At 37.4% G+C, this 26,870-nt stretch overlaps 1 protein-coding gene across 1 annotated transcript in view; it reads left to right on the forward strand.

Moving 5' to 3' along the window:
- Positions 1-18,928, forward strand: part of LOC122218481 — a 144,609-nt gene extending 125,681 nt beyond the window's left edge. The window contains exon 4 of the mRNA XM_042936705.1: positions 18,368-18,928. Within this exon, the coding sequence (XP_042792639.1) occupies positions 18,368-18,438 (71 nt within the window). The 3' untranslated portion in view covers positions 18,439-18,928. The remainder of the gene's footprint in view (positions 1-18,367) is intronic.
- Positions 18,929-26,870: the final 7,942 nt, after the last annotated feature.

The following is a 26,870-nucleotide window of genomic DNA, read 5'->3' on the forward strand; positions in this document are numbered from 1 at the left end:
TCTTTGTTTGCTTGCTTTGTGTTTCTTAAATTCCACATATGAGTGAAAAATCTTGGTATTTGTCTTTCTCTGACTTATTTCACCTAGCATTATATCCTCTAGACCCATCCATGTTGTTGCAAATGGCAAGATTTCATTCTTTTTTATGACTGCCATACCACTTCTTTATCCATTTATTGATGGACACTTGGGCTGCTTCCATAATTTGGCTTTGGTAAATAATACTGCAATAAACATGGGGTGCATATATTTTTTCAAAGTATTCTTTGGGTAAATACCCAGTAGTTGAATTACTGGATCATATGGTAATTCTATTTTTAAGTTTGTGAGGAACCTCCATATTGTTTTCCACAGTATCAGTTTGTATTCCCATCAATAGTGCATGAAGGTTTTTTTTTTTTTTTTTCTCTACATCCTTGACAATGCTTGTTGTTTCTTATGTTTTTGACTTTAGCCATTCTGACAGGTGTGAGGTGATATTTCATTGTGGTTTTGATTTGCATTTCCTTCACAATGACTGATGTTGAGCACCTTTTCATGTGTCTGTTGGCTAACTGTATGTCTTCTTTGGAAAAATGTCTATTCATGTCTTCTACCTATTTTTAATTGACTTATTTGTTTTTTTTTTTTTTTTTTCAGTGTTGAGTTGTACAAGTTCTTTAATGTTTTGGATTCTAACTCCTTAGTGGATATGTCATTTGCAAATATCTTCTTCCATTCAGTAGATTTTCTTTTAGTTTTGTTGATTTTTTTCTTTGCTCTGCAGAAGCTTTTTATTTTGATGTAGTTCCAGTAGTTTATTTTTGCTTTTGTTTCCCTTGCCTCAGGAGACCTATCTAGAAAAATGTTGCTATGGCCAAAGTCAGAGAAATTACTCCCTGTGCTGTCTTCTAGGATTTTTATAGCTTCCATTCTCATGGTTATATCCTTAATCCATTCTGAATTTGTTTTTGTGTATGATGTAAGAAAGTGGTCCAGTTTCATTCTTTTGCATGTAGCTGTCCAGTTTTCCCAGCATCATTTGTTGAACAGACTGTCTTTGTCATGTTGCATATTCTTGCTTCCTTTGTCAAAGATTAATTGACTGTATAATTGTAGGTTTATTTCTGGGCTCTATATTCTGTTCTATTGATCAATGTGTCTATTTTTGTGCCAGTACCATACTGTTTTGATTACTACAGTTTTGTAGTATATCTTGAAATATGCTATTCAAGAGTATGTTATTGCTCTGTGAAAAAAGCTGTTCATATTTAGATAGGGACTGCATTTAATCTGTAGATTGCTTTGGGTAGTACGGATATTTTGACAATATTTGCTCTTCCAATCCACAAACAGGGAATATCTTTCCATTTGTTTGTGTCTTCAGTTTTTTCATCAATATTTTATAGTTTTCAGAGTACAGGTCTTTCAACTCTTTGGTTAAGTTTATTCCTAGGTTTTTCAATCCTATTTGGTGCAATTGTGAATGGGCTTATTTTCTTAATTTCTCTTTTTGTTACTTCATTATTATAGTATATAGAAATACAGTGGAATTCTGTATATTGATTTTGTATCCTGTAAACTTAACCGATTCATTGATCAGTTCTAGTAGTTTTTTGGTGGAGTCTTTAGGGTTTTTTATATATAGTATCATGTCATCTGCAAATAGTGAAAGTTTAGCTTCTTCCTTACAAATTTGGAGGCCTTTTATTCCTTTTTCTTATCTGATTGCCTGGTTACCAGGTTATCTGGCTAGGAATTCTTGTACTATGTTGAATAAAAGTGGTGAGAACAGACATCCTTGTCTTATTACTGATCTTAGGGGTAAGGCTCTCCATTTTTTACCATTGAGTATAATGTTAGCTGTGGATTTTTCACAGATGGCCTTTATTGTGTTGAGGTGCATTCCCTCTAATCCTACTTTGTTGAGAGTTTTTATCATGAACAGATGTTGTACTTTGTCAAATGCTTTTTCTGTATCTATTGAAATGATCATATGGTTTTTATCCTTTCTCTTATTGATGTGATGTATCACATGATTGATTTTTGAATATTGAACCACCCTTGGATCTCAGGAATAAATACCACTTGACTGTGGTGAATGATTTTTTAAAATATATTGTTGGGTTCAATTTGCTAATATTTTGCTGAGAATTTTTGCATCTATGTTCATCAGAGATATTGGCCTCACATTCTCTTTTTTTTGTAGTGTCTTTGTCTGGTTTGGTATTAGGGTAACCCTGGCCTTAGAGAATAAATTTGCAAGTTTTCCTTTTCTATTTTTTTTTAAGAATAGTTTGAGAATAGGTATTAATTCTTCTTTAAATGTTTGATGTAAAATTCACCTGTGAGGCCATCTGGTTCTGGACTTTTATTTGTTGGGAGTTTTTTGATTATTGATTCAATTCCATTGTTGGAAATTGGTCTATTCCTACCTGATTCAGTTTTGTGAGGTATCTTTCTAGGTATTTATCCATTTCTTCTAGGTTGTCAAATTTGTTGGCATATGATTTTTCATAATATTCTCTTACAATTCTATTTTTGTGATGTTAGTTGTTATTTCTCTTTCATTTCTGATTTTGTTTATTTGAGTCCTCTCTCTCTCTCTCTCTCTCTCTCTCGGATGATCTGACTAAAGTTTTATCAATTTTGTTGATCTTTTAAATTAACCAGCTCCTGGTTTCATTCATCTGTTCTCTCATATTTTTTTTTAGTTTTTATTTTGTCTATTTCTGCTTTAATCTTCATTATTTCCTACCTTCTGGTTTTGGGTTTTGTTTGTTCTTCTTTATCTAACTCCTTTAGGTGTAAGATTAGGTTGTTCATTTGAGATTTTTCTTGCTTCTTGATGTAGGCCTGTATTGCTATAAACTTCCCTTTTAGGACCACTTTTGCAATTTTGGACCATTGTGTTTTCATTTTCACTTGTCTCCATGTATTTCTTGATTTCCTCTTTGATTTCCTGGTTGACCCATTCATTGTTTAGTAGCATGTTAGTTTACTTCTATGTATTTGTGCTCTTTCCAGATTTTTTCTTGTGGTTGATTTCTAGTTTCATAGTGTTGTGGTCAGAAAAGATGCATGGTGAAAAAAAAAAGATGGATGGTGTAACTTTGATTGCTTTGAATTTGTTGAGACTTGTTTTGTGGCCTAACATGTGATCTATTCTGGCGAATGTTCCATGTGTACCTGAGAAGACTGTGTATTCTGTTGTTTTAGGTTGGAATGTTCTGAGTATATCTGTTAGATTCATCTGCTCCAATGTGTCATTTAAAGCTACTGTTTCTTTATTGGTATTCTGTCTGGATGATCTATCCATTGATGTAAGTGAGGTGTTAAAAGTCCCCTGCTATTATTGTATTACTATCAATTACTTCCTTTTTGTTTATTATTAGCTGTTTTATGTATTTGGGTGCTTTCCTGTTCAGTGCATAAATGTTTATAATTTAAGTTTATTTATTTTGGTGGGGAGAGGGGCAAAGAGAATCCCAAGCAGCCTTTGTGTTATCAGCACTGAGCCTGACATGGGGCTCAATCTCATGAACCAAGAGATCATGACCTGAGCTGAAATCGAGAGTTGGATGCTTAACTGACTGAGCCACCCAGGGGCCCTACAATTGTTATATCTTCTTGTTGGATTGTTCCCTTTATTATTATATAGTGTCCTTATTTGTCTCATTACAGTATTTGTTTTAAAGTCTATTTTGTCAGATAAAATATTGTTACCCCAGCTTTTTTTCTACTGCCGTTAATATGATAAATGCTTTTCCATCCCTTCACTTTCAATCTGCATGTGTCTTTAGGTCTGAAATGAGTCTTTTGTAGGCAGCATATAGATGGGTCTTGCTTTTTTATCCATTCCATCACCCTATGTCTTTTGGAGAATTTAGTCCATGTACATTCAAAATAATTATTGATAAATATGTACTTCTTGCCATTTTCTTACTTTTCCTATGATTATTTTTGTAGTTCTTCTCTGTTGCTTTCTTCTCTTGCTCTTTTTTTCTCATGGTTTGCTGGCTTTCTTTAGTGATATACTCAGATTATTTTCTCTTTATTTTGCATATCTGTTACTGGTTTTTGGTTGGTAGTTATCATTAGGTTTGTATATAACATCTTAGGCATATAGTAGTCTATATTAAGTTGATAGTCACTTATATTTGAACCCATTATCACTCTCTCCCCACCACATTTTAGGTATATGGTATCATACTTTACATCCTTTTATTTTGTGAATCCCTTGACTGATTTTTATAAATACACTTAATTTTATTACTTTTGTGTTTCCCGCTTTTCTTATTCCTGCTTATGGTCTTTTCTTTCCACTGAAAGAGTCCCCTTTAACATTTCTTGTAGGACTGGTTTAGTGGTCATGAATTCCTTTAACTTTCCATTGTCTGGAAAACTCTTTATCTCTCCTTCTATTCTGGAGGATAGCCTTGCTGGATAGTCTCGTAGGCTGCAGGCTTTTTCCTGCCGAAGAATCAGCTGGTAGCTTCATAGGGTTTCCCTTGTATGTAACTGTTTTCTTTTCTCTTGCTGCTTTAAAAATTCTCTTTATCATTATTTTTTGCCATTTTAATTACTATGTGTCTTGGTACAGACCTCCTTGGGTTGATTTTTGCTGGGGACTTTCTTTGCCTCCTGGATCTGGATTTCTGTTTTCTTCCTCAGATTTGGGAAGTTTTCAGCTATTATTTCTTCAAATAAATTTTCTGCCCCATTTTTTCTCTCTTCTTCTTCTGGGATCCCTATAATGTGAATATTGTTACACTTGATGGTATTCTTGAGTTCCCTAAGTCTATATTAATCTTTTATTATTATTATTTTTTCTCTTTTCTGTTCAGCCTCATTACTTTCCATTACTCTGTGCTCCAGGTTGCTGGTTTGTTCTTCTGTTTCCTCTATTCTACTATTTATTCCCTCTAATGTATTTTTAATTTCAGTTATTAAATTCTTCATCTCAGATTGATTCTTTTTTATGTTTTCTATCTCTTTGTTAAAGGTCTCACTGAGGTCCTCCACTCTTTACAAGTCCAGTGAGTATTTTTATGACCACTAATTTAAATTCTCCATCAGGCACATTACTTACCTGTGTTCCACTTAGCTCTTTTGCTGTGATTTTGTCCTGTTATTTCATTTGGTACATATTTATGTCTCCTCATTTTGTTTAACTCTCTGTGTCTGTTCCTATGTATTAGGAATGTCCACTCCATAAGGGCAGAATTTTAAAGTGATTGTGTGAAACAGTGAATGCATGCAAAAATATTGGAAAGTTCAGATATCAGCAAGGGCAACAATCTTACAAGAGCTTATGAAATTGTTCAGAAAGCATCTTTCTCAGGCAATACCGAGTCCAACCAATGTAGGATTGGTTCAGTGACATATGTCACCATTTTCAACCAAACCTTCAAGTCTAGGAGTTGAGGTAAGTCTTTATGTGAGCTACTGTTAGACAAGAAGAAAAACCTTGGTGGTGACATCGCTATCAGCAGTGGCCTAAATGGAAGAGCTTGACCTCAAATACCACCCTCAGTTAAAAATGAGATCCCTTTAGTATTACAAATATGCAGCACAGTTGCTGTAGTAGCCAATAAGTGATAATTCTTATACTATAATATCAAACTTTAAAAACATGACTACTAGTTTTTTTAATAACAGAAAAAATAATTTAAAGAATTTTTTGGAGAGAAAGAGAGCACAAGTGGGGGAGAGGGTCAGAGGGAGAGAGAGCATCTTATTTTTTTCAATTTTATTTTTTAAATTTACATCCAAATTAGTTAGCATATAGTGCAACAATGATTTCAGGGGTAGATTTCTTAATGCCCCTTACCCATTTAGCCCATCCACCTTCCCACAACCTCTCCCCCTCTCTCCTAACCCTCCGTTTGTTCTCCGTATTTAAGAGGCTCTTATGTTTTGTCCCCCTCCCTGCTTTTATATTATTTTTGCTTGCCTTCCCTTATGCTCATCTGTTCTGTGTCTTAAAGTCCTCATATGAGTGAAGTCATATGATATTTGTCTTTCTCTGACTGACTAATTTCGCTTAGCATAATACCCTCTAGTTCCATCCACGTAGTTGCAAATGGCAAGATTTCATTCTTTTTGGTCGCTGAGTAATACTCCATTGTATATATATATACCGCATTTTCTTTATCCATTCATCCATTGATGGACATTTGGGCTCTTTCCATACTTTGACTATTGTTGGTAGTGCTACTATAAACATGGGGGTGCATGTGTCCCTTTGAAACAGCATACCTGTATCCCTTGGATAAATACCTAGTAGTGCAATTGCTGGGTCGTAGGGTAGTTCTATTTTTAGTTTTTTGAGGAACCTCCATGCTGTTTTCCAGAGTGGCTGCACCAGCTTGCATTCCCACCAACAATGCAAAAGATATCCTCTTTCTCTGCATCCTCGCTAACATCTGTTGTTGCCTGAGTTCTTAATGTTAGCCATTCTGACAGGTGTAACGTGGTATCTCATTGTGGTTTTGATTTGTATTTCCCTGATAATGAGTGATGTTGAGCATTTTTTCAGGTGTCGGTTGGCCATCTGGATGTCTTCTTTGGAGAAGTGTCTATTCATATCTTTTGCCCATTTCTTCACTGGATTGTTTGTTTTTTGAGTGTTGAGTTTGATCAGTTCTTTATAGATTTTGGATACTAACTCTTTATCTGATATGTCGTTTGCAAGTATCTTCTCCCATTCTTTCAGTTGCCTTTTAGTTTTGCTGATTGTTTCCTTTGCTGTGCAGAAGATCCCAATAGTTCATTTTTGCTTTCTTTCCCTTGCCTCTGGAAACATGTTGAGTAAGAAGTTGCTGCGGCCAAGATAAAAGAGGTTTTTGCCTGCTTTCTCCTCGAGGATTTTGATGGCTTCCTGTCTTAAATTGAGGTCTTTCATCCATTTTGAGTTTATTTTTGTGTATGGTGTAAGAAAGTGGTCCAGGTTCATTCTTCTGCATGTCGCTGTCCAGTTTTCCCAGCACCACTTGCTGAAGAGACTGTCTTTATTCCATTGGATCTTCTTTCCTGTTTTGTCAAAGATTAGTTGGCCATACATTTGTGGGTCCATTTCTGGGTTCTCTGTTCTGTTCCATTGGTTTGAATGTCTGTTTTTGTGCCACTACCATACTGTCTTGATGATTACAGCTTTGTAGTATGTAGCTTGAAGTCTGGGATTGTGATGCGTCCTGCTTTGGTTTTCTTTTTCAAGATTGCTTTGGCTATGTGGGCTCTTTTCTGGTTCCATTCAAATTTTAGGATTATTTGTTCTAGCTCTGAGAAGAATGCTGGTGTTATTTTGATAGCATTGAGTATGTATATTGCTTTTGGTAGTATCAATATTTTAATATTTGTTCTTCCTCTCCAGGAGCATGGAATCTTTTTCCATTTTTTTGTGTCTTCTTCAATTTCTTTCATAAGCTTTCTATAGTTTTCAGTGTATAGATTTTTCACCTCTTTGGTTAGATTTATTCCTAGGTATTTTGTGGGTTTTGGTGCAATTGTAAATGGGATTGATTCCTTGATTTCTCTTTCTGTTGCTTCAAGGAGAGAGAATCTTAAGCAGTCTCCATACTCAACACAAAGCCTGATGTGGAACTCACTCCCATGACCCTGGGATCATGACCTGAGCCGAAATCAAGAGTTGGACACTCAACTGACTGAGCCACCAAGGAGCCCTAGGAAAAATACTTTTTGAGATGGTTTCATATTTACTGTTTAGCCCATGAGTTCATTTTATGTTGTTTTTAGTGGAATATTAATTTTAATAGATAAAAATTATGATGGTTTGGGCTGAGACAGTGATAATGAAGAGAGTGAGAAATGAATAGATTCTGAATACATTTAAAATACTAGAACTGAGAATATTTGTTGGTAATTGGGTGTGGGATGTGACAGAAAGAGGGAGTCCTGGATGACGAAGTTTTCTGGCTCAAGCAATTGGTTGTTGAATAGAATTGCCATATCCTGAGAAAAAGAAGACTGCCAAGAGATATTTTGGATTGAGAGTGCAAAATGATAGATGCAACAGTTGGTTCTAACACATTAAGTTCAAGACTTTTAACTGCCTTCTCAGCATCTCTGCTTGACTGTCTTGATGTCTCCAATCCACATGTCCCAAATGGAATTATTCATCTTCTCCTTAAACTCGCCTTCCTGATGTCTTCCCCATATCAGTTAATGGCAACTTCATCTTTCCAGCTCAGACCATGAACTTTAAAGTTAACCCTGAGTTTTCCTCCCTCTCCCTCTCTCTGGTAACCCTCTCCCTTTCTGTCTCCCTCCCTCCCTCCCTTTTTTCCTTCCCTCCTTCCTTCTACATATCCAGTCTGTCAGAAATCTTGTGGTCTTTACATTTAGAATTAAATCCATAATTTGGTCAATTCTCACCATCTTAGTTGCCAGAACCCTGCTTCCTAGCCACCATCATCCCTCTCCAGAATGTTACAGAGGACTCCTAATTGGTTTCCTTGCTTTACCTTCCTCCTCTACAGCCTATTTTCACCATGGCCATTAGAATTACATTAAACCATAAATCAACCAGATCACTTTTTCACCTCTCTTGGGTCTTTGTTCAGATGTCATCTTCTCAAGGAGGTCTCTCTTGACTGTCCTGTGCAAAAAGCAAACTTGCACACATACTCTTACCTGCCACACACCCCATCCTCCTTACTCTGTTCTAGTTTTACTATTGTGGTAGCACTTTTCTTCTTTTTAGTTAACATAGTTTGGAATTTATTTTAACATATTTTAAATGCATTCTGTGTCTCCTTCCACCAAACTGTAGTATAAGTCCCAAAGACAAGGATTTTTGTCTATTTGTTCATTGAGGTATTCCAGGTACTTGGAACAGTGCCTGGCACACAGTAGGTGTTCTGTAAATACTGACTATTGAACACTGGGGCCTGACTCTCCCCAAACAGTAATTTCTTTAATCAGGGTGACACTAAGACACATGAGCAGTCCAGGCTATTAATTTGGTTCCCCTTCAAATGGACATTTTTAAGAAAATTTATTGTGTTTAGAAGGGAGGCTGAGTTCTTCAGGGCTGTATGTGGGAAGGACAAAACACAGGAATGGGGCTCAAACTTTCCTTTCTTATCCCAGGCAATTCAGCTCTGGCCATGGATGTATCCAGAACAATTCAGAAACAAAGCTCTGGAGTTCCACTCACCTTCCCTAGCACACATCTTTCACTCCAGCATACCCTCTGGGGATCTCACTGTGCCTACTCCAAGGGATGGGTTTTGTTTGCCATATCCAGTATCCTCCCTAAGAGGCCATGTGGCAGGTGGAGACTTTTCCATTTCGGACTATTCTCTGGGGAGTTTTAATGCCCCTTAGAAGTTGGTGATCTAGGCAGCCAGCCACGTTTCTGAACTTAGTCACAGATTTGCACTTTCAGGATAGCCGGTTTAGTCCCATCACTTGAAAAGCCCTCATTTGCTTTCCCCAAACATCCTGCCTGGGAGACCTCCTGCTTGTCTCTCTGTAGGTCTCAGCAGAAAATAATAATAGCGTGAGAGGTGTCACTGTGTTGGAGAAGGAAAGGCACTCCCTACAACCTAGGTTTTTCTCAATGGCAGAACGTTCTTGTCAGTTTATCTCATCTGTTTGGGAATATATATTCTCATTTCTCCTCTCCTGCAGGTGCTCCAGCTGGGAGCCCCTTTTAAACTATTTTACTCATGATCAAATCTACTTTACATCTTCAATAACTTGTGGCTTCTAGAAAGGTTTGAGGTAGAATCCAATGTTAACTAGAGTGATTTCTGTATTAGTTCTTTTTCCTTGTAAAAATGGGGCGTTGTTGGGAGCCTGGGTGGCTCAGTCGGTTAAGCTTGCGACTTCGGCTCAGGTCATGATCTCATGGTTCATGAGTTCGAGCCCCATGTCAGTCTCTGTGCTGAAGCTCAGAGCCTGGAGCCTCCTTCAGATTCTGTGTCTCCCTCTCTCTCTGACCCTGTTCATGCTCTGTCTCTCTCTCCCTCAAAAATAAATAAATATTAAAACAATTTTAAAAAGGGGGGCATTGTGAATAAAATTAATATTTGAAGAGTGAAATGAGTTTCATGATAGGCAGGTGACACATTTTCTCTGTAAAAAGAGGGTGAAACCTTCTTTCCTGTAGCTTAGAATTATTTTGAAGCTCACATGAGATGAAATAACAAATGGGTTTAATGATAATCTTTTCCATTTTGTAGTGGAGATTCTCTACTGGTCTGGAAGGAAATCAGTACAGGGAATAGAAATATTTATTCTAAACAGGACTTCAGGAGGAAAAGGGGAATGGTTTTAATGCCTTTGTTCCTGAGGAAACTAATTGCCCCACTTTGTTTCTTTTCATTGAGGGTGAAAGGAGGGTGGGAGATAGGGGATATGTAGGAGATAGGAGTGGGAGGGGGTCGCTTGGATACCATGGGAAAAGGACAGCCAGAGCACTGAGGTCCCCATGGAGACCCTGCTGACCCTGTTGTACCACCTCCTGCCACCTGCCCACCCCTGCTCCTACCTCAGGCTCAGAAAGAGGGAGACTGGTAGGGGAGACCAAGAAGGGAAACTTACAGTCTTCAGGAGTCTGAAAATCGTGTTATCAGAAGGAGAAAAGAGATTCCTAACCCCTATTTTTCTTCCTCCCTCACCTCTCATAGATCTCCAGCCTCCCTCATTTCCCACCAACCTTCTACCCTGTATGGCTTTTACTAGTCCTTTTTTACTCATGAATCTTTAGTCACACACACACAAATTGAAAGTAGCAAAAGTTTGGGCTGGTTAAAATGTTTCCAGATACTTGTCTTTCAAGGGGTGCCCTCCAGGGAAAATTCCAGTAAACTCCTGTTACTATCACTATTTTTCTGTGAATAATCACCCACCTTCAATCATCAACTTCTTTTTTGAATCCACATTTCACTGGTTCTGGCTTCTAACTGTTAATTTGGGTTGTCAACCCCTGTGAATTATGAGAGGGGCATCATATGCCCTTTTGAACAAATTCTTTTATTTTACTTTATTTTTTTAGGTTTATTTACCTATTTTGAGAGGCTCTGACAGCACAGAGCCTGATGTGGGGCTCAAACTCACAAACCGTGAGACCATGACCCGAGCCAAAACCAAGAGTGAGACGCTTAACCGACTGAGCCATCCACACGCCCCAACTTATGAACAAATTCTAATCAGCGCAGTTCATTGCTCGCTCTTTCTTTTCCTTCCTTCCTTCCTTCCTTCCTTCCTTCCTTCCTTCCTTCCTTCCTACCTTCCTTCCTTCCTTCTGACACTGTGGAGTTTAAGAATCTTATCCTTAAGGGTTCACTTAGAGGACAGAGTCTAGAAAACCCTGTTTAGGCGGGAATTGTAGTTCTCCCATGAAGAGAACCTGACAGGAAGCCAGGGAATGAGTCAGGGGAGAGAGAAGAGGAAAATAAATTTTGTCTTTAGAATCATTAGAAGTAAGGTTTATGATATGGGAAGGTGTGTATGTGTGTGTGTGTGTGTGTGTGTGTGTGTGTGTGTGTGTGTGTGTGTTTGAAATGAATTATCCCCCTGGACTTAAGAAGGTATAAGATCACAAAAAATAAAGACAGGAGACCCCTTCCTCTACTCACGTAGGGCAGGTAGCTGTGAGAAGGCCACAGGAGGAACAGGGAAACTTTCTGGAACTCCACCTGGGCTGCTTTGGGAAAACAAACACCGTGTATCTTTTTTTTTTTTTTTTTTCTTGTATTTTCTTTTCCTTGTTTCATGGTAAGAGGCAGTGCGCTTGTGTTATTTCTACTCCCCTAACTTGGTAGGTCTTCCTCAAAAGAGCTGAAGATGTACCAAACCTGAGATTTGGCTTTGAAAAGTTATTACCCATTTTCTTCTATGTTTTACTTGAATTGAGATAATCAGCTTGTGTCTCCTTCTACCCAAAATGAATCACGAGGGTTTCTTTCTGACTTTAGACCCAATGGACAGAAAATTAAACTTCCTAATTCACCCCAAGTACAAAGCAATTAAGAGCTAAAAAAGGGATTAGAGTTTTGAAAATCACAGGAGCCCAATCTGACTCTTGCTCTTAGCTAAAAACATTTGAAAAAGCCCTTTCATCCTGAAAGCAGTTTTAGGAACGTTTTTCTTCAGGTTAATTGGATGTCTTACTGTCTCTTTTCTTCTAGGGATTCTCCTTAGAGCATGGTTTACAGTATTTGCAAAGGGTTTTTGTCACCAATTTTGGTATTTTTAAAGGTACTATGGTGTAGACTTCTGTCACCTCCCTGTTTTCTCTTGTTATACTGAGACATTAAGGGAGGAAGTGATTGCATTAAAGGGAAGAGACTAGATTTGCTGTTCTGAGACCTCTGTGTAATCTGTACCTAGACCTGAAATCAGCCGTTGGGCTGATTTCTAAAGGAATGAGAGTATGAAATGGTAACAGTTCAAAAAAATGGGTTTCTGGTTTCCAGTCCAGCATCCACCATGCAAGGATCTTAGAAATGGTTACTCCAATCTTTATAACAACAAAAAAATGTGGAACTAAAAATTAACAACCCTTCTTAGATCCCCACGGAGAATTTTGGTCACAGGGCAGACTTCTGCCCCCAAATTAGAGGGGCATACAGATGCATATAGAGAATCACAATTAACCAGAGAAGTACCCACAAATAGAAATCTCTACATGAACCAATACCAGGGTAGAAAATTGAAAGTATAATTAGTGAATTCCTGGAGGCTCAGTATGGACAAATTTGAGAGTTAAAACTCCAGATCTAGGCTTAGGGGCTCCCCATACTTTTGTGAGTTTTACCTCTAGGACCTCAAACACATTCTCACAGTCAAGATAGGAGAAATTCCTTATACTTCAGTAGGAGGAATAACCATTTTGAAATATGCTTAGAGCATTCTGTTCTTAACAAGGCCTGCATCAAGAGAAACTATTTCACTAGATTAGGGAAGGGAAATAGCAAATTCCAGCCCTTTTGTAACCTTGCTGTCTCACCATGGGGAGAAAAAAAAAACAAAACTGAGAAATATTTGTGAAGGTCCCAGCCTAAGGGGACAGGCTCACTAAGAAGAAGTCTAAGACCTAATCATAGGATTATATAATGCTTTCTCTTCTCCACCCCCCCCAACCATACTTTACTACATTTCAATAAGACAGAATAATAATGTATAATAATGGAATTTCAATGGAATGACCTGCACATCTCAGATATTATTTAAGAGGAAATCTCTAAGGAAATCTAAAGACAACAGGGGCTTACAGAAACAAAGATACCAGAGGAAATTTTAGCCTCTGAAACTTACAGCTTCAGAAAACATTAATTCTTAGCCAGATAAACAAAACATCACATGGAAGGCCTATTTACTATGATTCCTTTTACTTAGTACATCATGTCTAGTTTGCAACAAAAGGTTACAAGCATACTAACAGACGAAAAGCCAAAACAACACAGAGTTTGAAGAGACAGAGTAAGCATCAGGATCAGTCTCAGGTATGGCAGAAATTTTAGAATGATCAGATCTAGAATTTAAGACAACTATGATTAATATGCTAAGGACTCTAAGTGGACAACGTGCAAGAACAGATGGGTAATAATAATGTCTAGGACTTTTAGTGGTATTAGAGGAAGGGATAGGGAAAAGTATGTGTGTTCCATCTTTGAAGTGGAAAACTTAACTGTAACTTAAAAAAAAGTATTTGATTTCTCTTCATTGTCAATTTCCTCTGAATTTCTATGTATTTATTTCTATTTCTTTCTTGAATTTTAAAGACTTTCCTCAGAGATATGATCCCTGGCTGCCTATTCTTTTTAAGATCGAGTACTATAAAACTTGAAGTTATGTCAGGGAGAGGGGTGGGACCAGCCACTCACTGCAAGGTTATTGGGCAAGGATATAGCCATTCTTGGAGAGATGATGTACATGTATTGAATGCCCACATATATAAGGTCTTTTCTATTAGGATTATCCTTTTTTTTTTTTCCAGAGAGTCATCCTCAAATATACTGCTTGGGGCTAAACCTGTCAATGTAGTAACCTGACGAAGGAAGAGAACTGAATATTCTGTATTCAGACTTCACTTAATCTGTCTGTTTTTTAGTATAGCTACTCACCCTATTCTGGGTTATGCTATAGTTCCCATGTCTAGTGCAGGGTGAAGGTAGGGGACTCTTTTCTGATCACTGATAATCAGACCACACAGGTCACAGGTGGGACATCCATTGTTCCTGTCTACACAGTGTTGGGAGACAATTCCCTACTAATCATGGTTTTTGAATTCTACTGTCTTGTGAACAGACGAATTAACAGCTTTTTTAATGGATGATCTTTTCAAGGATGTTTATATAGCAAGCGGCTTTGGAAGTCAGAGATGGGATCTCTTCCCAAAGCAGAGAGATTTGTTTGCTGCACACTATAATAAAGGAAATGTCATCTTCCAGGACAAAGGTTGGGCAGATTTTCTTGAAGTCTCTTTAACATATGGGGGCTTCCTAAAATTGAGAATCCTCAGCTGTGATGCAACCCCCCTGCATGTGCAGCATTCGCTCATGCTGTTTTGTGTAGTCCCTGTAGGACTTGAGGGACAAGGTAAAAACAATGAACATGAAGATCATGCTGCCTGCTGTGCTGGGAGTAGTAACATCATTTGCCTCTGACCCAGGAGACTCTTGTTTTCTGCTAGCATGAGTGGAACTGCGAACATTTAACTTGTAAGTTTTTACAAGTAGATTAAAATCTCAGGTGCTCAATTCTGTGATTTTCCAGTGTGACAATACCATGTTTGCGACTCAGGAATCTTTATGAACTTGCTTCTGAGTTTGTCTTCTTCTATACCTCATACAGTTGTTCTAAATTCTGGTCTTACTGCTAGAAGACTGGTTTGGATGCTGCTACTCTGGGACCCACAGTCTATTTTCCTTCTTTAGCTTGGGAATATCTCTTGTAAATATGGAGAGAAATCCTCCTCCTTTCATGGTTCTTCAAGTTTCCCCTTCTGCTTCCATAAATTCCCATATCGTAAAGATTTAGCTTTTGCAAAACAAAAGCCAGAATGTCTTCCAGTACTTTTCAGCTTCCAACCCTACCACTCACCTCTTCTGAGACAAAGAGCAACCTCTCTGATGTCTGACAAGTATAAAACAAGAAGGGAAAATACAGGGAGAAAAAGACTCACATGAATTACTATCTGAAAATGTTATTCAGACACATTTATTCTGTGTTTGACAAGTGTCTCCCGCTCTCACTGAACAGTCTTTATCACATGGCCAGAATCCAAGGAACCCACCCACCCTCCTGCCAACTTTTACATAGGGGTTTAGTAATTCTATAATAATTTTTTAAAAAGTCTGTATAAGGAAAGAAACAAGAACAGTGATGAGCACTTTGCCACCCTTCCAGATTTCCACAGCCACTTCTTTCCTGCTTTATTCCCATTAATGTTTGTTCTAAGGGATATAAATTCTCTAGAGGCCCACACAGGGCCCAAGCTTGATAGATCCTGGAAAAGTTAGAGCCATCAGGTCTCTTCCAAGAAGAATAGAGTCCTCTGAGAATAAGACAAAGCTAGGAGCAGGAAGCAGGTGAAGGGCACTGGTTTTCTTTCTTTCTTTTTTTTTTTTTTTTTTGGAAAACAAAAAATGGAATGAGGAATGGATGATACAGTGATGTTTAGGTTTATTTGGCAGACTGAGGAGAGGAACTATGGTTACATGATCCACTGAATTTGAGCAGTGTGGAACTAGGAAGGTTAAAGAGAGAAGAATTACCCATCTTTCATCTGCCCCTTGGGGAAGGGACCTTTGACCCCAATCCAGGAAGAAAATGGCAGTAGGGAGGTCATGCCTATAAGTCAGATAGAGCTGGAAAAACAAGTGTGTAAATGAGAGTTGGGAGGAGGATGTTAAAGGGCTTATAATTATGTTACTTTTATGTCTCCCAACTGGTCCTGTGACTTCCTTTAAGAAATTATCCTGTTTGACATTAGGCTTTAAAAATAAGCTAATGTTTTACCTATTATACTTCAAATGGAGACATTCAGTAAATTCACCAAATTTAGATATGTAGTGAAGAATTTTTTGGTCTATGTTTTGAGAAAAGTTATTATTTCAGTATTTTGACAGTTAAACATTAATGCATCCTGAGCTGTTTTACCTGAGTCTCAATTTCTAGATTATCCTGTGGCTATTGGAAGATCATTTTCCCTTGGGGACACTGCATATGGAACGATCAGATTTCACTACCTTTACATATATCAGCCTCTGACCTCCAACCTGTGGGCAGAAAATTGGTTTCCTTAATTGAGCTTGCCTGCAGAGAAAGGAAAGGGCTAATACTGGTATATGATTAAGAAGGTGAAAGGAAAATTCTTCATGAGTCTAATCTAAATGCCTCCTTTTGACTAAAACGTTTGATTATTTCTCATATTTTTGATAGATTATGGGAATATTTTCCAAGTTTGGTTGATGTCTAGTTAGTCTTTTCTCAGTGTGGGTTATTGAAAGGAAAGGTGGAATTAAAAATCATAATTTGATTTTGGTTCTTGTCATTAATGTAACTCTTCCTAGTGGTCCCAGGCTTCTTGCTTCCTATCCTTCCTCTCTGGGTGTTGAGTCTCCTGCTTTGTCCAGGTCCATGTTTCCTACCTCTGTTGTAGCATAATTCTTATGCATTTTTATGGCAACAAAATATATCCCTTCACACTGTCCTAACTAGTCCTACTCCTCACTAGGAATACAGAAAGGAAGAATGGAAGCAGGTAATTGGGGAAGAAAAATCCTGTTTTGCCTCTCTAGAATATCTGGATTTTATATTTCCTCCTGAGTCCTATCCAGACAGCCTAATGGAGAACCAAGTGCTGGCAGGCAGGAGAGGCTGTGGCAGGGGCAGACACAAGAGAAAAGAGATTTAATTCTTAGGGGCTGTATTAGTCCACTAGGGCTATCATAGCAAAATGCTATAGACTGGGAGGCTTAATGGAAATTTATTTTTTCACAGTTCTGGAGGTTGGAAGTCCAAGATCAAGGTGTCAGCAGGGTTGATTTCATTCTGAGGCCTCTCTCCTTGGCTTGTAGATGGCTGTCTTCTTCCTTTGTCTTCATATGGTCCTTTCTCAGTGTGCCCATGTTTTCTCTTTCTGTGTCCTAATCTTTCTTCTTATAAGGACATCAGTTATGTTAGATTAGGACTCTCCATGTGACCTCAATTTTATCTTGATTAACCTATTTAAAGGCTTTTTCTCTAAATATAGTCATATTTCAAGGTACTGGGAGTTAAGACTTCAATATGTAATTTCGGAGGAATACAATTCAGTGTATAAAGGGGGCTGAGGATGGGGGTTGGGGAAGGATACAGAGCTGGGAAAGTCATGCAACTTCCTTTGGTGGTTGGTTGAAGGATAGAAATTCACCTGTCTGGGGCCTGGGATGTTTATAACCTTAAGTTTTATAGTCTCAGCCCTTCTACCAGTACAATTTAAGAGCTTGGGGTTACACATGTACTACATATACCTTAAAAATACTTGTGAAAGAAAGGTGAGGAGGAGTAAATATATAGCCATCAGAATGGTATCTCCTTAGAAGGAAAAGGACTGAGCTGATAGATCAGGTAGGATGATTTGGGGCGAATTTTTTTCTTAAGTTGCTAAAAAGATATATATCTTTTTCTCTACTGTCCTTTAAAATAGAGATTACTGAAAAGCACAATGACTTATATCTTGGAGGTGAGAATTAATATTTCAATAGTTTTAAAGCAGTGGTTCTTTCTACCTCTAGAGATTCTCATTTAATTTCCCTGGGAATCTGTGCTACTAGTATTTTAAAAAATCTCCCCTGCTATACTAATGTGTAACTAGAGTGGAGGACCAATAAAAAATAGCGTCTTTGATTCTCTACTTTCATCTCAGACAGCAGCACAAAAACTTCTAGAATCTGGAACGGGAGAAAATCCGTCCCCTAGAGCTTCAACGAAGAGGAGAACCATGCATACCCCCAGAGAGAGTCTATGTTTTCTTTTTTCTTTTTTTGTGATATACCCAAGACCCACCTTGGACTCAAGGGACACAAATTTGGTCTTCTTCAGGTTGGTTGAGCAAAAAGTGAAGGTAGGAATAATTGGGATTTATAAACATAAAACATGTTTTTTTTTGTTGTTCTTATTAAAAATGTAAAATGTCCCCTTTCCCACTTAGTACAGGTTTACAGACATGTTTCTGAGGGCATTTTGCTCATCCCTTGGAAGTGGACATTCCCTCCTATTCCATGTTTCCAGTTGTCTGAAGGAGGGATGAGTGTCAGCGCCCCACATCTGTGGCGAAGGAAGATGAGAAGAAGCTCTTGCTCTCCAAATAGTATCCCTGTTTCTAGGTGGGATGCATGGGATGCATATTATATACTTTCCTCCCAAGGTCTGTACAGAAGCTGGAGATGTCCTGGGCCACCTGGATGCATGGAGACATTGGAGAAAACAGATCCATGAGGTCAGTGGAGTTTGTGACCAGAGAAGAAAGGGAGATGGGAGAATTTTGTTTGGAAAAGAACAGACTTGATTTTGCCAGAGGACTGCATGACTTCTTCTTTGATAGCAGCACATGAACCTTTAGTTTTAAGAGCTAGCAGGGTTTGGGTGCCTTCCGTGGGGAAGTGAGCCAGGACTACAGCCCTAAATCTAAGACAAAGGACATGTTGCAATCAGATATCAATTCTGAAGGAATATAACATTTTTTGTTCTTATAATAAGAATTCAGATATTCATTGATAGTTGTAGTGAGTGGGATGGGACAAAAGACACCTGATGTTTTCCTTCATCTCTTCTCTAGAATAGGAACTTTCTTAAATGCAGAGAGCCAAATAAGCTGTTGTTTGGATTGTTTTCTTTTGCTTTTAAAAGTTATTTTACTTTTGCACCCATTTTCTATCTTCTCTAATGTTTTTCAAGACTGATATGTCCTTTAACACGTGTTTATTTTGAAAAGGTGGTTGTTTATAATTCTGGAAATAAATTTGAACTTTGGAATTAAAATATCTGGTGTGTTGATCCTGACATATCCCTGATGACCTACACTTGAGGCTCTGCAGAGTTCGTCACAGCACAGTGTGGAGCAGGAGAAACCCCTGCATTCAGCAAAGGAGGGAGTTTTGCACAGGGGGCCCCTGTCCATGATGTTTCCCCTCTGGAGGTACAGAGAATTAGAGAATTAGGATCCTGAAGAGAGTTTGAGTGTGAAATGGTGATTGCATGTATGCAACTTCAAAATCTGTAAGAATCCAGCTCCCATTCAAAATGTGGGATGTTTCCCAGGTAAATGTGTTGCTTGTTTTGGGTTTGAAGTTATCCCCTATTCCTGGTATCTCTGCCTGAAGTGTTCTTAGGGCTCAGGTTACCCAGTAGGGCTTGGATGGTAGTATTTCCCCCTTTCAGGGATTGGCCCAGAGATTTTTTCCTCCAAGTTTATGGGTAGGGAAAATGCAATGAAACTGTGCTGATGCTGCCTGTCCCCTTAATCTACAAAAGTAATTAATCTATTTTTTATGTGGTCATTTTGACAAATTTGTCATAACCTATGGGGCATTTTAATTTAACCTAAAGCCAAACCATTAAGTTTTTAGACATTTTTCACCCCACCACTCTAACCTATCCAAACCCTAGAACTTTGTCCTTTACTTCATACTATTCTATCACTTCCATGGGTTATTATGAAGAAATGTCTGTATATAGTACTGGTTAATTGAAAAAAAAGAACTGTTTTGGGGCACCTGTGTGGCTCAGTTGGTTAAGCATCCAACTTTTGATTTCGGCTCAGGTCATGATTTCAGGATTGTGAGATCAAGCCCTGCATTGGGCTCCGTGCTGAGCTTGGAGCCTGTTTGAGATTCTCTCTCTCCTTCTCTCTCTGCCCACTCTCTCACTCTCTCAAACAAAACAAAACAAAACAAAACAAAACAAAACAAAGAAACAAAACAAAACAAAAACCCCAAAACTGTTTTATCATTTTGGCTTGGTTAGTTGGGTAGTGCCCAGATGTCTGCATTAAATGTCTTGTTTCCATCCTTGCTACAAACTTAAGTCCCCAGGGTTTGTGCAGGGATGCCACCTTGCCTTCCCTAAGGACTGTCACCAGAGTTGGAGTCTGTCTGAGATGGTTGGCGACAACTGGATCAACTGAGCTGGTCCCAGAGCTCTGAGAGCAGAGAAATGTCAGGAGCAAGAAGTAGATAACAGAAATCTGGATTTTGGAGAGACCCAAGTATGGCATTCATCAGTGATGATGTTGGAGAGTGGAGTGATGGTAAGAGGAGTTTGGACCATTCTTTTCTCCCTCCTCATCATTCCTATGAATTTTGGTGGAAATGATTCATAATACAGGAAAGAAAGCATCTCTTCTTTCCTCCTTGGAGAATCACTTCTGACCTTGGATAGGAAAGGGACCACAGGAAATAGATTATTCATAGATTGCATTTATGTTCTGGATCTGTGTTTGAAAGATATGCCCAGATTGTAAACCTTCCCTTGCTGTTTCTGGGAAGAATCAGGGAAAAAATGGTGGAAGGGGATCTCCCTTTGCTCCAACTGGTAGAAGCTCCTAGAAAGATAGAAGCTAGGACACTGAGTATGACATTTTGATCTCAAAAATTTAGGGCTTGGTTGTTTTTAAATCTTGTTTTGCTTTTCAAATTAGGACAATAAATGAATAAAGACAGATAAGCAAAAGTGCCTTTGGTTTTTCACTGGGAAGAAATTTGTTATTTCAAATGTTAATAATGAAAAGTCTAAGTTAGCTCTCCTTATATATTTGTCCTGATTCTCCTGTTTCCAGAGTTTCAGAATAAAGAGTTTAGCCTTGAACCCTTCACCACTCGCTATGGAAGAGAATCCTCCCTCAGGGACATCATTCCTGAGGGAAGGAAAATGAGTGACAGACAAAAGCTTCTGAACCCAGATGTAAATCCCATCTGTGACATATCCAAGCCTAACCCCTGACCCTTGGACAGAAAAATGGGCTTTTATTAGAGCCCACACACAGAATAATGAAAAGACTAATGTAAATTCAAGATTAGTGAAAGAAAGTAAAAATTTAGCAGGAGCCAACCCAAGTTTTTCCCATTGCCCAAGACTTTTGAAATGAACTTTTCCTTATCTTGAAGAGTAGAAGGAGTGTAATACCTTGCCTTTATAAATCACAGGTAGGAATTATAAAACAGTAATTTGTAATCAGTACTTAACCTCAATATATTTGTCTGCAATGTTTCTATCTTTTACCCTTCTTCCTATCTATCACAAAAATGAGAGCAGCAAGACTCCCCCATCCTTTTAGGTATTCCGACTTGGGTGTGGTTTAATCTTAGACCAGTGGTATATACACAAAGGAACATCAAGGTCAAGAATCCAGTGTTCTCTAGTCCTTTGTTCTGAATTTTCATAGTGAGGCATGTCTTTTCTTTAAAACTATATTTATGGCTTATAAAGTTAAAGAGTGAAAACATGCTCAACAACAACAACAAGACCATATGAAAGACAGAAGGGCTTGAGGAAAAACTCTGTCCAGGGAAATCTGCCTGAGAGCTCATCCTGAATCTAGGACTGTGTTACAACCCCAGGTTCCTATAGCAGGTATAGAGAGTATGTGGAGGCAGAAGCAGCAGTGGGAAGGACACATTTTGTTCTTGACTCTGGGATGTATAGGAGTGACCCTAGGGTTTTTCTTATGCTTGAGTAGAGAACATAAAATTTAATTTTCATGGTGTAGGAGGAGTTGTGGCTTACAGAAGAAAATGGAATATATTCTGTTTCTCACTTCTATCTTGGTAGAGTAGCGAGAATTTCAGCCTGAGTAAAAGGTCAGCAGCACACCAGGTTTCTGAAGGTGAAATCATATGGAACATTGGGCTGGACTCCATTTTGGACAACCAGTAAGTATTATAAATCCCTTGAGGATTTAGACTTATTATATATATGAATATATATATATATATATATATATATATATATATATATATAAAATATGAATAATATATAATATAAAAGATATATTTTAACCTAAAAGTACAACATATGCATTTCTTTCTTTCTATTATCTTTCTATAAAGTGAAAGGCTTTTTTTGTGAACGTGTGGAAAAGATAAATAGGTATACATATATATTTAGTAATTTGTCCATGCACATAAATAGGAGAAATGTTTTACCAATGAGATATTTAGTAATGTCCAAGTTAACTCCTCATGTACTTTTCCTTGCAATTTTCCTTTGGTTTCTGGGATACATCATGGTTACACAAAAATCCTTTCACTATAGTTCCTGCTTCCCATCCTCAGAATGATTCCCTGAAGGCTTTCTCCATAATGGACCAAGTCTGACCTCTGACCCATGAACAGAAAATTGTACTCCTTGATGTGATCTCTGCATACATTATTCATTGAGCAACTCTAAACCTTAAACATTCTCTATGTAGGAGCCCCACTTACATCCTTTCTTACGTCTAGTATATTTTAAAGTCTCTTGTTCATTGTATTTTGTTTCTATTATATTGTTTATTTTACTTTGTTTTCTTTTGCAATCACTCTGTTCTAAATGATTTGATTCTAATAGTCTCAAGACTTAAGTTTTATAATCCTCAGCATCTGATGAGTTTGTCTTTATTTTCCCAGTTCCCTGGGGTATGCATGATGAATTTTACGGATGGAGAAGAAGAAAAAAAAGAAAGAGTTGATGTCTATGTTAGTTCTTTTTTTCTTCAGTCTCAAAGTCCAGAATCTATAAAAAGAGCCCAAGAAGCAAGTTCTGTGCACTTGTAAGAATAATACTAGGATTAAAAAGCGGGCGAAAGAAATTTGTATGAAGAAAGGGGTGAGCGAGAGGAGGAAACATTAAGGAGAGTTTCAAGGCAGGGAGGGAGCAATATATTCCATTTTGGGGAGTAAGAGAGGAGATGGGAATCCTCTGCAACATACTTTGCTTTTGGAGTGAGGATAAATGACACCACTCAGGTGGGAATGGTCCTTAGGAAGCCCAGTGACTGAAAATAATCCTTGAGTATACCATTTGGACAGGTTGATGTGAAGGAGACCCAACTATAGCTGTGTGGGTGGAGCCAATGGGTATGAGACTGTTGGGTGATGAACTTGTAGACTTCCTAAAGTCATCTGTCAGCTGAAATAGCTGTTAGGAAAAGCCTTTCTGAGAACACTTCTGCAGCAATGAACACCTGTAGGGCTCTGGTCTTGACTTCTAAATATCATTCTCCACTGAAAGAATCCAGAGCTCCTTGGGGAAGTGGCTGACTCCAGGTATAGGGCAGGAAAAGTACACCATGAACTTGGAGCATTTTTTGTGCCAAAAGGCAAGAAAGTGCTCAAAGAAGTGGTGAGGTTGTGTAAAGGACACAGAGGCCAATTTGAAGGGATTTCCATGGAACAATCTGAACATCATAATGACCTTTGATAGTGATGGACGATAGCCCAAAGAATAAAATAACAGTCTTTGAATCCATACTGATAGAAATAAATGAGTAAGCCAATAAATGGGCAAGAAGAGAATGCTCTTCTTTACAGTAGAATTAATAAAGACAGAAAGATGGGTAGAGCTAGAAAAGCACCTTCTGGCAATCACTGTAGTAATAATTGTTTCAGGCAAAAGTCACCAATGACTCCTAAAACCAGAGGGTGAAAGTATGATGAAAGACGATATACTTACATAGTTTCAAAGTATCTCCCAACAATATACTTATTGGCCAGGATTCAGAGAAAAAAATAGTATCTTTTGAGCAAAGAAAAATGTTTCAAAGAAAAAAAATAGGATCTTTTACAGTGGAGAAACCTGCCAGAAATCATCTTTACCCTGTGATAAAATTAACATCATCAGTATTGGGACACTTAGACATTATGTGCCTCCTGAGAAGGGCATAATAGCATTTGTATGATATTCTGACAAGAGTGCATTCCTGAATCTAATCATGATGGAATATCAGACAAACCCAAATTAAGGAACAGTCTGCAAATTAACTAGTTTGAACTCTTCAAACTACCAAGGTTATGAAAGGCAAAAAAGCATAAAGAAATATTTCATACTAAAGAAGACTAAACTAAAGAAGACACCTGGAACTAATGGTGTAACATTGTGTGTCAACCACACCTCAATTAAAAAAAAAAAAAGAAGACCAAGGAGACAAAACAACTAGCTATAATCCATAATCTGTGACCCATGGTTTGCTCTTGAAACATTTATTTCTTTTTTAACGTTTTTATTTACTTTTGAGACAGAGACAGAGCATGAATGGGGGAGGGGCAGGGAGAGAGGGAGACACAGAATCGGAAACAGGCTCCAGGCTCTGAGCCATCAGCCCAGAGCCCGATGCGGGGCTCGAACTCACGGACCGCGAGATCGTGAGCTGAGCTAAAGTCGGACGCCCAACCGACTGAGCCACCCAGGCGCTCCAGCTCTTGAAACATTTAAAGCACAGTAGTGGACACTTGGCAAACTTTGCAGATGATCTGTCTATAAATTAGATAATGAGAGTGGTATTAGTAATGGTATTGCGTCAATATTAATTTCCTGATTTTGGTAACTGCAGTGTGATAATGTGTAAGAATATTGTTATTTTAGGAAATACAATAGAAGCATTTAAAGGTGAAGGGACATTCACCTTTGAATGTCTAAAACTTCTGTCTAAAACTTACCTTCAAGTGTTTCAGAAAAAAGAGTATATATCAACGGATTTAAAAGAATGATAAAGCAAATGTGATAAAATGATAATATTTGAGGAATCCTGGCATTGCACATTGCACATGAGAATTCTTTGTATTTTTAAAACTTTCCTGAAAGTCTGAAATTATTCAAAATTAAGTTACCCTCTAAAAGCTATGTGGAGAGGCAGTTTTATGAAATAGTCCACTCTGGAGCCATAGTTCATGCAGCTTTCATGAGGTTAGGCAGGGGATTCTGTGGACAGGAGGCAAGCTGAGGCTTTCAAGACAGGTTACCCTGCCTACTGGGGAAAATGACATTGCTTTTACAATGAAAACCCAAATGATTAAAAAAATAGGATAATATTTACTCCGCAAGTTTAAAGACAACAAAAATATCAGTTTTAACAATGTAAATTGTTGATGAAAATAATTAAAAAAATGTAAAAGCAGTCTGCAAGCATGTATTTGTTATCAGTGGGCTCTAACTAATAATGATGTCCAGATTTACTCATCTCCTTACCATTAATATGATGTCGGGGTCTGTCAAGTCAGACAGAAACGAGAAATACGCAGAATTCAATCAGATGTTATTTAAATATCTATAGATTTGTGGTGGGAACCCATGGCAAAATATGAAAAGTGTTCAGAATGGAACTTGGCAGTAAATGGATTAGTTAAATCTAATTAAGTGCTGAAACAATCTTGGTGGGGATTTGGAGACTCAAATCAGATTGAAGAAATAAAAAATGTGTAACTTAAATTCATGGGGCCATGAAAATGACCTATTTGGAGGGCATGGACTTGGATTCCCTCTTGGCAGATGGTTCTATAAAAGGGTTACACTTGTCCATTTGTGGCCTGTGGAAAGTCAATCCTAGCCAAAGCCTTGGCCAATGAGCAACCTTACTATGCCAAGACAGTCACCGCAATTCACTTGAGATAACAAATTCCAACTTGCTTCTGTTAGTATATAAAATTCATTTCGCCCAAGGGAAACATAGATTAGTCTTAGAGATAATGATTTAAGCCAGACCCATAATATTAATAATTTTTTGTTAATTTACCTAAAATAGGTACACATGTGGATTTAAAGAGAATTGAATATATTATAAACACATTGGCTTTGCAATTCCAATTTAAAATATGTAATTCAGTAGCTGATTTAGACATATGATTTTTAAGTTGAAATGCATAAAATATTTTACTAAGCTTATAAATAGTATTCACTATTTACAAGAGCTTAGAATTCATCATATTTTAAATGTCATATATTGAATTTAGTTGAATTTTTAAGTGCCTGGAAGCGTTTTCCTTATTGTGGCATTCAAAAGATGGTTTTAAATAGACAATTATACTAAAAATGTAAATATAGGAAAAAAATGTTTAGAGGACCTTAAGTTTATAAAAGAAACCAAACAAATTGAGTTGATCAAAGATTAATCAAACATTTGATTTGACTTCTTGAGAGTAATTCTTAAAATTATCTTATTTTATTATTTTTTTCCAGTTTTACTGAGATTAATTGAAATATAACATTATATTAGTTTAAGATATACAATATAATGATATATATATCAAATAATTATATTGTATATCTTAAACTAATGTAATATACAAATATATATAAATATATATATTAAATATATATATATATATATATATATATATATATATATATATATATATAATGAGTACCGCAATCTATTTACTTAATGTCATCATCTTTCATAGTCAAATTTTTGTGTGTGTGATGAGAGCTTGAAGGTCTACTCTCTTGGCAACTTTCAAATCTACAATATTGTTGACTATAGTTACCATGTTGTACATTCCATCCCCAGAATTTATTTACCTTGTAACGGAAGTTTGTACTTTTTGACCACCTTCACCCATTCACACACACTCCAGCCCTATCTATTGGCAACCACCAATCTATTCTCTGCTTCTATGAGTTCAGGTGTTTTAGATTCCACACATACATGAGATCACACAGTATTTGTCTTTCTCTGTTTAACTTACTCAATAGCATAATACTGTCAAGGTTGCCCATTTATAAATAAACATTTAAAAATAAACTGAATTTTAATTAGGAAAAAAACCCCACCCTGAATTGAAGTAGCAACTCAAAAAAAACCATCCCAAAACCCATACATTGATACCTACAATAAATCTCATATAGATAGATTTATGGAGGTTTATCTTTGAAAGGAAAAGTGAAATTATAAGTAAAAC

Source organism: Panthera leo, chromosome B1 (genome assembly GCF_018350215.1).
Source record: "Panthera leo isolate Ple1 chromosome B1, P.leo_Ple1_pat1.1, whole genome shotgun sequence".
Lineage (NCBI taxonomy): Eukaryota > Metazoa > Chordata > Mammalia > Carnivora > Felidae > Panthera > Panthera leo.